At 46.4% G+C, this 12,368-nt stretch overlaps 1 protein-coding gene across 1 annotated transcript; it reads left to right on the plus strand.

Annotated features, from left to right (window-relative positions):
• Nucleotides 1–7,440: 7,440 nt before the first annotated feature.
• Nucleotides 7,441–12,182, plus strand: SAC3D1 (SAC3 domain containing 1; the record flags this gene model as incomplete). The annotated part of the gene is made up of 2 exons (XM_080692359.1): nt 7,441–8,014; nt 11,632–12,182. The coding sequence occupies 2 exons, from the start codon at nt 7,441–7,443 to the stop codon at nt 12,180–12,182; spliced, it is 1,125 nt and encodes a 374-aa protein (XP_080548485.1).
• Between the last annotated feature and the right edge of the window lie 186 nt (nt 12,183–12,368).

Raw genomic sequence — 12,368 nt, forward strand, 5'->3', positions numbered from 1 at the left:
ACCTGGCTCTATGCAAAAATAAAATCGTTTTCTGGGCATGGTGGCACACCCTTGCAATCCCAGTAGTTGAAAGGCTGAAGCAGAAAGGTCACAGGTTCAAGGACAACCTTAACAAGTAGTGAGACTTATCAACCTAGGGTGACTCTGTTTCAAAAAGGGGGGAAAAAATAGAACTGGGCATGGTGACACACACTTGTACTCTCAGTACGTGGGAGGCTGAGAGAGGAGGATCCCAGGTTGGGGGCCAGCTTCAGCTACTTAGCCCCTCTGCTGTCAATTCCTCCAAAACAATTAAGTATAGTTTTATATACCAATATGAAGGTTATCAGTTTTCCTTCCTCATCAGGATGGCGTGGTAGTATCTTCTTCCAGGGAGGTGGCATCATTCCTGAATAGTTGGTGAATACTAGTGGTGCATTATCTGTCCAATCAACAAATTCTAAGTCCAATAGGAGTATTCGTCACCACTCCCCCCTGAGGTACAGAACAATATGGCAATCATTGCTAAAAACATCTTGTCTGGTGTTACCGGTCCTCCAGCTTCTTTTACCACTTGTCTCTGCCTTCCTACTTAGATTCTTTGTGCTCACATCAGGTAGGCTTTCTTTTCCGATATCTGCATCCGGTGAAGCTGGAACCATATGTTTTCATCTTTCTTTCTCCACCGGAGTTTCTAGTCAGGCATCCAGCCAGGTGTGGTGGCGCACGCTTGTAATCCCTGCGCTTGGGAGGCTGAGACAGGAGGATCGCATGGGTTCGAAGCCAGCATCAGCTACTGAGTGAGGCTCTCAGAAATTTTGTGAGACCCTGTTTCCAAATAAAATAAACAAAAAGGAGTATAGCCCGGAGGAAGAAAGCCTCTGTCTGGGTTCCACCCCCAGTATCACAAAAAAAAAAACAAAAAAAACTTTAGTCAGGCATCCAGAATAGCTCGCCATTCTCTACAGAAACAAGAGCATCACCTCTGCCTAGGAAATATAATTTTCCTGGCTTTCATTCATTAGGGTAATCTTTTAACCCAAATAGCTTGATGTTGTAATGCCATCTTTTTGGTATGGAAATGTTTTTTTGCTCTGATGATATCAGAGGAATTTTTTAATTAATTTTTTAAAATTTAGATAATTCAAAGTATAAAGAGTTATATATAAGGCTTCTCTAGGGTCCATCCTCCCTTTTTGTTTAGAAAGAAGAAGTTTAATAGTAGCATTAGCCCACTTAACTAAAGTTTGGCCTTGGGGGTTGTATGAGATCTCAGTAACATGAGAAATATTTTACTCAATAATGAGTTGTTTAAATACTTTGAAAGTAAAAGCAGGTTCATTGTCTGTAAAAAGACACTTTTGATTAAGCACTGAAGCCTGAGAAAAAGTTACGTAATAGGTGCAGAACTGTTAGGAATATATGGGGTCTCTATACCAGGAAACAAGATAACTACATAGGCTGAATCAGATATTAAATTTAAAGCACAAGAACATCTTTCTAACAAGGCAATTAAAGCAAACAGTGCATTTTTCTGGGTAGTCTGGTAAGGGGTTGGGATTTGTAATTTTAAATCTAGACCATAAACATCAGCATTCTGTTGTTTAGAAGAAGGAGCTTTAGGAATAGGTTGTGAAACAACAATAGAATTAATAATCCAGTCACATCTAGTGAGGAAATTTCATGACTTTCCTTGAGGATAATGAAAATATCACCAACAAAATCAGCCAAGGCAATTTGTAATGAAGTATAAAGATTGAGAAGACTATGGAAAGTTTCTTTGTTAATGAACTTAACAGTAAGTGTCAGTAATAAACTCAGCATCATATCCAGAAAGAGAAATAATCCTTTTTCTGCCTAAAACAATCAACGTAGACACATGTTCAATATAAGGGGTGATTGTTTTTGACCCCTTATGGTGGGTATACACCCATTTTAATGGTTTGTCTTCTTGGACTATAATTTCCGTAGGGGTATTAGAAGTTTTTATGATTAATCATTTTATTTATTTATTTTTGCCAAGTTGATATCATTTAACAAATGCCTCGGAGATTCTTTGTTCTACCAATTTTAGCTTTTGTTTTGCCTGGGCAGTAAGCACCCGTGGACTATTTAAGGAAGGATCTCCTTCTAAGGTGGCAAAAAGATGTTGTAAGGCATAATTTGGAATTCCAAGAGTGGGTCGAACCCAATTAATGTTTTCTAACAATTTTTGCATATTATTTAAAGTACAATTAGCCAGGATGTTAATACGGGCAATTTTGGGTTTCACTGTTTGTCTTTGCACCACATAACCTAAATAATCATAAGGAGGCATTGTTTGAATTTTTGAGCCTGCAGGGCTTATACTATTTTCCTAAGAATATTACATAAGACCTCCTTTTCAGGGTGAGCGATCAAAATATCGTCCATGTAATGGATTATATATGCCCCTGGGTACAAGTCTTTACAGGCTGTAATGCGTCAACATAATACTGACACATAGTTGGAGAGTTAGCCATGCCCTTAGGCAGTACTTTCCATTGAAATTGTTTTGCAGGCTGAACAAATCTTTGACCATCTTTGAGAAGATGAAATTTTTAAAATTAATTATAGTAATCTTCCAATTTTGGGGTATCATGGGTGGGGCAGGTATGGCTAGCTGTAATGTACCCATGGGTCGAGTCTCATTAACATTTTTTAGATCAATTAACATTCTCTATTATTTATTTATTATTTTTTACTTATTTATTTTTTACTGTTTAAGGAATTTTTATTAAAGCAAGAATTTTATAATCCAAATTATGTTTCCTTGTTATTAATTTTATTACTTAGAACAAAACTGATATTTTGAGCTATTCCACAGTAAAGAATTACAAAATTAAAGAAAGAAATGCTTCAAATTTTTGTACTTTGCTGAAAATTCTTTTTTCCAGGGTCTATAAGACATTAATTTGTTTTTATATTTTACTATTTTTGTGGGGTTTTTGTTATTTTTTGTTATTAGGTTAGATATAGGGAAGAATTAACAATTAAGCGATATTTTTCTTTATCTCTGTATTATTGGAAACATGTATCATGACAGAAATTACTTTTGTATAATCCTCATTAATCACACCATTATGCACAAGGAAGCCTTTTAAGGTATTGTTGCTGCAACCAAGAATTAACCCTAGAGTATTTTTTGGAATTAGGCCCACATATTCAAGATTTATTTTATGAGGATTATTAATAACTAATAATTGTTGAGAATGAGGAGCTGGTAAGTCTATAGCAGCACTCCCTTGCCTGGCCACAGTTAGTGTCATTATATTTGACAAAATTACAGGAGTGGTCTTATTTTTGATGGTTATATTTTTTAAGAAGATTTTCTAATTTTAAGCTCCTGTTCAGAAAATTTTGTCTCTCATTTTGTTCGGGGCTGAGAGAACACTGCCTATTAGTTTTTCTGATTTTTTGTCATTTGCTTTAGTCCTTATCAAATTTGGATCACATTTCTTTTTACTCATTTGTTTGTTTATCTATTTACTTAAATATTTCCCTTTTTTATACCTAGGGCATATTCTAGGGAGTGGCTGTTTTCCTCCCTTCTGTCCATCTTCTTTTACTTGTACTTCTTTTATTTTACTTTCTTTATATATCTTGGCTTCCCATAATTAAAACACTTTTGTTTATTCATATTTTACATCCTTTTTTGTTTCAATTGCCTCTATTTGGGCATTATGTCTTACTGTTTTTATGTTCTGACATGTTTTTATATAATCTAAATCATTTATGCTTTTCTTAATGGGCCGAATAGTCACTTGACAATCTTTATTAATGTTACTGAAAACTAGTTGTCTAATCAACATTTCTGACAATTTTGCATTCTTTTTATTTTTTACTTTTATTTATTATTTTTTATTTTAATAGAATCCTGAAGTTTCTAATTAAATGAACTATATTCTTCGGTGGATCCCTGTAAGATTTTTGTAAATGGCTCTCCTGTTCCTGTTTTAATTTTTTGCCAAGCTATAACAGCAGCTTCACGAATCCAATACAGCTGCCACGGTTGTGCATTTTGTACCTGAGTTCTTACGTCTAACCAAGCTCCAATTCCAGTAAAGTAACTCATAGGACAACAGGGCTGGATTTCCCCCGAGCCATTTGATCATGGATAATTTGTTTTGCCTCCTCACTAAGCCATGTCTGCCACTGCAAATATTGTTGTCCTGTAAGGACCATCTTTGCTACTGTACAGAAATCATAAGGGATCCAGTTCTCAGCTCGAGAGTGCAAGAATTCAATGCAGTAATTAGAAACAAGCCCATAAAGCATACATGTCTTTTTTTGAAAGAAGAAATCGTATCAAAGCTAGGCCCTCTCCAATCAGTTTGCTGCAGCAGACTAGGATTAAAAGTGACAGGAAAGGCGAAAGCTAGGATAGTCCCAAGATTTAAAAGACATAAGTCGCCGGGCCTGGTGGCGGACACTTGTAATCCCCGCTCTTGGGAGGCAGGGACAGGAGGATCCCGCAGGTTTGAAGCCAGCTGCGTGCGCTGGTTTAGGAGACCCTGTTTCCAAATAAAAATGTAAAAATAGGTCTGGGAGTATAGCCCGGAGGTAGAAGGGCTTCCAGGAACCCCAGTACCACCAAAAAAAAAAAAAAAAAAAGACATAAGTCTTGGCAGAACTGGATTTACTCTGTTCAAAAAGTTGTATGGTTTTTTGCCACAGGGGCCAAAGGGGAAGTGAGCACTGATGCCAGGGCACTCGTTCCAACTTCTTTTCCTGGGCTTTCTGAGGCAAACATTATCTCCTTCTATTTTTTAGCATGATCTAGATCATCCTCTGACAATTTATAGACATGAAGCAATTTTTCAGTTTGACTTTCCATATCAAAAACCATGCCGTAGCCGTGGCGCACGCTTGTAATCCCCGCACTTGGGAGGCAGAGACAGGAGGATGGCGCAGGTTCGAAGCCAGCCGCGCATGCTGGCTCAGGAGACCCTGTTTCCAAATCAAAATGTAAAAATAGGTCTGGGAGTATAGCCCGGAGGTAGAAGGGCTTCCAGGAACCCCAGTACCAAAAAAAAAAAAACCATGCCGTCAATTTGTTGGATAATAATTCTAATTAAATACTAAGTGACCCACCACTGAGGGGGAATCCTCTCCCCTTGCCGATAGGCCTTCATTGTATTTTCTCAAACTCTATCCCATATTTCTTTGTCCAGAGTTCCTTCCTCGGGAAGCCTAGGAATGTATTCTATTGCTAATTCATAGCAATTTTGCAATTCTTCTTGTGATATCTTGATCTTCTATTGCCTTAAAAGATGATGTACTAATTTTGTAAAAGGATTCTTACTCACTTGGTTTCCCATACTGCTAACCTCCTTCTGCAGCGGACTCCTCCCTCTTCTCAGTGGGGGCTCCTTCAAGTCCCTGTTCTGCAGCGCCATATGTGGAAATTCCTCTCCAGGACTTGGGAGGGAGAGACCTGAACGGGAAACACTGAACAGCTGCCTGATGAGCAGCTGCCCTGAAATGCAGCTGCCTAATGAGCAGCTGCCCTGAAATGAAGGCACGGACAATTGCCTGATGAGCAACTGACAAAGTTTATTCTCTAAAACCAAGATCTTTATATCCTTCTCTAGTTAGGTTAATCATCAGATCCTAGTAGAAGAGAGTAAACACCAAAGTACAATAGTGGGGTATTAAGTGAAGGACATGTAAATCACTAAACATAAGCAAGACAAAAGGAAGACCTGTGACATCATAGGTCTTGTGATTAAGATCCGCCCCGTGATTACAGGTGGGCCTTAGAGGGCAAATTCCAGAAAGGACAGGAGTTACACCGAGTTTTGGAGAATTCAACTGTTCATAGAATCTCCTTTAATTCTTTCGGAACCTTTCGTTCCTCAGGCTTTGTCCATGTCCACGGTCATTTCCCCCTCGTTTCTTAAAAAAAGAGTGAGTCCATGTTTCAAAATAACGAATGTAAAATAGGGTTAGGGGTGTAGCATGGAGCAAATGCCCCTAAATTCAATCCCCAGTTCAAAAAATAAATAAATAAATAAATAGGACTAGAAGCTAGGCATTGTGGTACACACTTTTAATCCCAGTACTTGGGAGGCTGAAACAGTAGGATCCCAGGTTTGCCACCAGCCTCAGAACTTGTGAGGCCCTCCACAACTTAGACCCTGTTTCAAAATAAAGAATAAAATAGAGCCAGGAGTGGTAGCTCACACTTGTAATCTCAGCATTTGGGAGGCTGAGATAGGAGGATCAAGGTTTGTGGACAACCTCAGCTTCTTAGTGAGGTCCTTTCCAACTCAGTGAGACCCTGTTTAAAACTAAAGAATAAAAACAAAAAAAAATAGGGCTGGGGGTGTAGCTCGGAGGTAGAAGGCCCCTGGGTTTAATTTCCAATACTAAAAAAAAAAAAAAAAAAAAAAAGGACTATGGGTGTAGCTACGAAGTAGAATGGCCCTGGGTTCAATCCTCAGTACCACAAAAATAAGTAAATCTGCTGAGTCTGGTGTGATGGTGCACGCCTGTAATTTCAGTATTTGGGAGGCTGAGGCAGGAGGATCACAGGTTTTGAGGCTCTAGGCTGTTAGCAATTTAGCAAGACCATGTTTTCTTTCTTTTTTTTTTTTTTTTTTTTTTTTTTGTTGCGGGTCTAGGGATGGAACCCAAGAGCATTCGATCTCCGAGCTACACTCCGTGCCCAGCTGAGACCATGTTTTCAAATAAAAAATATAATAGGGCTGAGAGCCCGGCGTGGTGGAACACGCCTTGTAATCCCAGCATTCGGGAAGCTGAGACCGGAGGATCGCGGTTCGCGGCCAGCCTCAGCTACTTAGTGGGGCCATCCGAAACTTCGTGAGACCTGGTTTCAAAATGAAGAATAAAAAATAGGTGGACCTTGGTGTAGAATGCCCCTGGGTTCCATCTCCAGTATCACCAAAAAAAGAAAAAAGACAAACAGGGCTGAGAGCGTGGCCCAGAGGTACACGGCCTCTGGATTCAGTCCCCAGCACGCACTCACGTTTGCTGACCTCTGATGTTGGAGAACATCTCTAAAGACAACAGTGGAAACGTGTAGAGCCGGGTCGCCGGGTGCGGAGCACGAAGGGGAGAAACCCAGAGCAGCACTAGCTTTGGGGACTTGAGGAAAGCCGGGAGCTCGAGGGCGTGGCCCCGCCGAGGCCCCGCCCCTCCGCCCGGCGATTGGTCGCAGCAGGACGCCGAAGCTGTGCATCCTGGGAGTGCCGGCGGCGGCGGCTCCGAGTCGCCGGCCCCGAGCGGTGCATTCTGGGCGGGGCGTTAGCGGAAGCGGAGCGCGCTCCCCGCGGCGGTTTCGGCGGACTACGACGCGGGGTCCCGCAGCCGGCTGGGCGCCTGGTGAGCGGCGGCGCGGCGGTGCTGGGCCGCAGGAGCCCCGGGCGGGAGGCGGCCCGGCCGGCGAGGCCTCGCCGCCCAGCCTGCGGAGCGCCCGCCATGCCCGGCCGCGCGCTGCCCGTGGGCCTGTGCCCGGACATGTGCCCGGCCGCCGAGCGCGACCTGCGCGAAAGGGAGCGCCGCCTGCACCGCCTGGAGCTGGCGCCGGGCTGCCCCGGAGACCCGCCCCGCGCCGACCCGCAGCGCGCCGTGAAGGAGTACAGCCGGCCGGCCGCCGGCAAGCCGCGGCCCCCGCCCAGCCAGCTGCGGCCGCCCCCGGTGCTGCTGGCCACCGTGCGCTACCTGGCGGGCGAGGTGGCCGAGAGCGCCGGCGCGTCCCCGGCGGAGGTGGTCGGCTTCGTGGCCGACCGGCTGCGCGCGGTGCGCATGGACCTGGCCCTGCAGGCCGCGGGCGACGCCGAGGCCACCGTGGTGCTGGAGGCTGCGCTGGCCACGCTGCTGGCCGTGGTGGCGCGGCTCGGGCCGGACGACGTCCGCGGGCCGGTGGACCCGGTGCTGCTGCAGACCCAGGTGCAGGAGAGCTTCGGCTCTTTGCGACGCTGCTACGCCAGGGGTGCGGGGACACGCCCCCGCCAGGCAGCTTTCCAGGGACTCTTTCTGCTCTATAACTTGGGTGAGTCGGGTCCCCGAAGGGCAGACCAAGGGAGGGGAGCCCTCCGAGAGGACGCGGGAAGCAGACGAGGGAAGGAAGCGGAAGCCTTCACGTCCCGCGGTCAGGGGCCATGGCGTTCGTAATTCAGTGGTAGAGCCCATGGCCCTACAAAAAAGAACTACTGACCGCGACATAACTTTCCACCCTCAAAACTCAAGGAGAGGATCCATCACGTCCTGGTACAGGCCCTCAGTCCTGTCTGCTCCAGCAGGTGGACTCTGTTCTCAGGACGTGGGTTAGAAGAGTCCAGCCAGGCTTGGCGGTGCTCGCCATGTTAGTCCCATGACTTGGGAGCCTGAGACAGGAGGATCGCAGAGTCAGCAAGTGGTGAGATTCTCATCCACCCAGCGAGGCCTTGTTTCTTTCTTTTTTTTTTTTTTTCCTCTTGTTTTTCGTGATACTGGGGTTGGAACCCAGGGGCTTTCTACCTCGGGGCTATACTCCCAGACCTATTTTATACTTTATTAGGAAACAGGGTCTCACTAAGTTGCTGAGAGCCTCACTAAGTGGCTGAGGCTGGCTTCGAACCTGTGTGATCCTCCTGCCTCAGCCTCCCAAGCGCTAGGATTACAAGCGTGCGCCACCATGGCTGGGGAGACCCTATTTCAAAATGAAAATAGGGCTGAGTGTGTAGCATGGAGGTAGAATGCCCCTAGATTCAGTCCCCAGTACTAAAAGATTAAAACGAAGGAGAATTGACATAGTGATTTTTAAACTTTTGTGTCCTTGTGTGGTACTGGGGATTTGACCCAGGGGCATTCTACCTCCGAGCTTCACCCCCCAGCCCTATTTTATTTTTATTTTGAAGCAGGGATCCCCTTAGATGGCTGAGAATCTCCCTACTTTCCAAGGTTGTCCTCAAACCTGGGATCTTCCTGTCTGGCTTCCCAAATACTGGGATTAAAGGTGTGTTCTGGGTATGGTGGCACACATTTGTAATCCTAGTACTTGGGAGGCTGACACAGAAGGATCACAGGTTTGCAGCCACTTTCAGCTACTGTTTCTTTTCTTTTTTCTTTTTTTCTTTTTTTTTTTCTTTTCTGCAGGGGCATTCTACCTATGAGCTACACCCCCAGGCCTAATTTTTATTCTTTATTTTGAAACAGGGTCTTACTGAGTTGCAAAGAGCGTCATTATTAAGTAGCAGAGACTGTCTACGAATCACGGTCCTCCAGGCTCAGCCTCCCAAATGCTGGATTATAAACCTGTGCCACCACGCCCAGCTAAGAATCTGTTTCAATATAAAGAATAAAAGCCAGGCGTGGTGGCACACGCTTGCAATCCCCACGCTTGCAATCCCCGCGCTTGCAATCCCCGCGCTTCGGAGGTGGAGACAGGAGGATCACGCAGGTTCGAAGCCAGCCTCTCTGGTTTAAGAGACCCTGTTAACAGTAAAAATATAAAATAGGTCTGGGAATGTAGCCCAGAGGTAGAAGGGCTTCCAGAAACACCAGTACCACCAAAGAAAAAAGAAAAAAACTAGGGCTGAGAGTATAGCTCAGAAGTAGAGTGCCCCTGGGTTAAATCCCTGGTACTGCCCCCCAAAAAAAAAAAAAAAAAAAAGGCATGTGCCACCACTCCCTATTTCAGACATTTTTAATCTCCACTGCCCAATAGTGTTGCAAAGCAACTAAGAATACGTGTGCCCATGAACATATCTGAGAGACGGATCAAGATTTAGACCCTTTATGTAAATTCTAGCCAATTGTAATAAAATGGTTTCCCTGCATGGTGGCACATGCCTGTAGTCCCAGTACGTGGGAGAGTGAGACAAGAGGATGGCAGAGCCAAGGACGGCCACAGAAACTTGGACCCTCAGCAAAAAAGTGAGACTCTGTTTCAAAATAAAAAATAAAACAGGACTGGGCATAGTTCAGAGGTAGAACACCTCGGGGTTGGTTCAATCCCACTACCACACAAAAAGAAAATGCTGCTGGACTTCACAGCGCACAAGTGGGTCAGACCTCGGCTACAGAAGTGGCTCAAGATGCCAGTCGTCGTGATTTCACGGAAGGGAAACAGAATCTCCTTGAAGAAAATGGCCTTCCCTAATCTGTGGAGGGTGATGCACTTCTGTAATCCCAGTACTTGGGAGGCAGAGCTAGGAGGATTGCAGGCCTGAGGACAGCCTCAGCAAGTAGTGAGACTCTCAACAATCTAGGGAGACATTGTTTCGAAATAAAAATAAAACAGGGCTGGGTGTGGTGGTGCACACTTGTAATCCCAGCATCTGGGAGACAGACCAAGGATCGCAGTTCACAGACCACCTCAGCTACTTAGTGAGGCCCTTTGCAATTCAATGAGACCCTGTTTCAAAATAAAAAGAATAAGCCAGGCGTAATGGCGCAGGCTTGTAATCCCAGCATTCAGGAGGCTGAGACAGGAGGTCCAGGATCCTGGACAGCCTCAGCTACTTACTGAGGCCCTCTGCAACTTAGTGAGACCCTGTTTCAAAATAAAGAATAAAAAATAGAACCAGGCATGTTGTTGCACGCTTATAATACCAGCATTCAGGAGGCTGATACCGGAGGACTGCGGTTCAAGGACAGCCTTAGCTACTTAGTGAGGCCCTCCACAACTTAGTGAGACCCTGTTTCAAATTAAAGAATAAAAAGTGGGGCAGGGAAGCTGGGTGTGGTGGTGCATGCTTGTAATCCCAGCATTCGGGAGGCTAAGACTCGAAGATCGCGGTTCACAGACGGCCTCAGCTACTTAGTGAGGCCTTCTGCAACTTAGTGAGACCCTGTCTCAAAATAAAGAATAAAAATAGGGCAGGGGTGTACCTCGTGGGTCAGATTTCCCCGGGTTCCATCTCCAGACCTTTGTGTGTGAGGGAAATGGGGTGTAGTTTGGAGATTTAGAGCCCCCGGTTTCTATCATCAGACCCCCTGGGTTCCATCCCCAGTACTGCGAAAGAAAGAAGGAAGGAAGGAAGGAAGAAAGAAAGAAAGAAAGAAAGAAAGAGAGAGAGAGAGAAAATTGGGCTGGGGGTACAGCTCAGAGGTAGACCCTGGGCTCAATCCCCAGTACCACTAAATGAAAGGGCAGCGGATATAGCTCAGAGTAGAACACCTCTGTTTAATCCCCAGTTCAGAAAAAAAGAGGGGGTTTCTCAGGTGGACAGGGGATAGTTTGGCATGGACAGCCCCAAACTGTGGGTGCAAAGCAGCTAGGACACTAAGAAAACCAAGTCACAAAACATGGATTTGTTCAGCCTCTACTATGTAGTAGATAGAAGTTTATGTAGGATAGTCAGGTAAGTCATTAAATATTCCTGGTCACCGGGCCCACATGTAAGCGCCGTCCACTCCCTGCCTGTTGTGAGGGCCCAAACAGGAGGAGCTGGACATACTCTGCTACCTCGCTGAGCTGGGTCAGGAAAGGGTCTGCGCACAGATTTTACTTGGGAGTGGAGGAAGGTGTCAGGAGGGGAAGGTCCAAAGGGGCAGGGCAGAGATCTAGAGATGAGCCTGGTGAAGGGCTAGAGGGTGGGAGCAGAGATGGGGGGCCACGGGAATGGAGGGGAGCTGGTGCTGAAGCCACAGGACCAGGCCTCAACCTGCTTCCTGCCCCCGCAGGCTCTGTGCAGGCCCTGCGCGAGGTTCTGCAGCTGCCTGCCTCCTTGCGTGCCTGTCCGGCCCTGCGCACGGCTCTGGCCATCGATGCTGCCTTCCGAGAGGGCAATGCCGCCCGCTTCTTCCGCCTGCTCAGGACCCTGCCCTACCTGCAGAGCTGCGCGGTGCAGGGCCACGTGGGCCTTGCCCGCCGCGCGGCTCTGGCCCGCCTGGCTCGTGCCCTGAGCACCCCCAAGGGACAGCCCTTGCCTTTGGGCTTCGTGGTCCACCTGCTCGCCTTGGATGGGCCCCAGGAAGCCCGGGGTCTGTGCCAGGCGCACGGGCTCCCTGTGGATGAAGAGGGGAGGGTTGTGTTCCTGAGGGGCCGCTATGCTGAGGAAGGGCGGCCACCAGCAAGTGCCTGCAGGGTGTTAGTGGGGAGCAAGCTCCAGGGGCGCACCCTGGAGGAGGTGGTCATGGCAGAGGAGGAAGATGAGGGTGTGCAGGCACCCAGAACCATGCAGGAGGGGGACGCTCCGTCCCCCAGAGTCCCGGGACTGGCTCAGACTATTTAGCTGTCTGTTTTCTTGGTTTCCAGACAATAAAAGGAGCTTGTTTTATATGAAAAACATTGCTAGACTTCATTTATTTGGGGTGCGTACAGGGGAGATGAAACCATCGTGACAGAAAAGGAAAGTGGGCTGGTTAAGGCCCGCCCACCCGAGAGCCCTGCGGTGTGAGTGGGGGGGTCTAAGCTCGGC

The sequence above is a fragment of the Muscardinus avellanarius genome, assembly GCF_963383645.1.
Source record: "Muscardinus avellanarius genome assembly, chromosome: 1".
Taxonomy (NCBI): Eukaryota; Metazoa; Chordata; class Mammalia; order Rodentia; family Gliridae; genus Muscardinus; species Muscardinus avellanarius.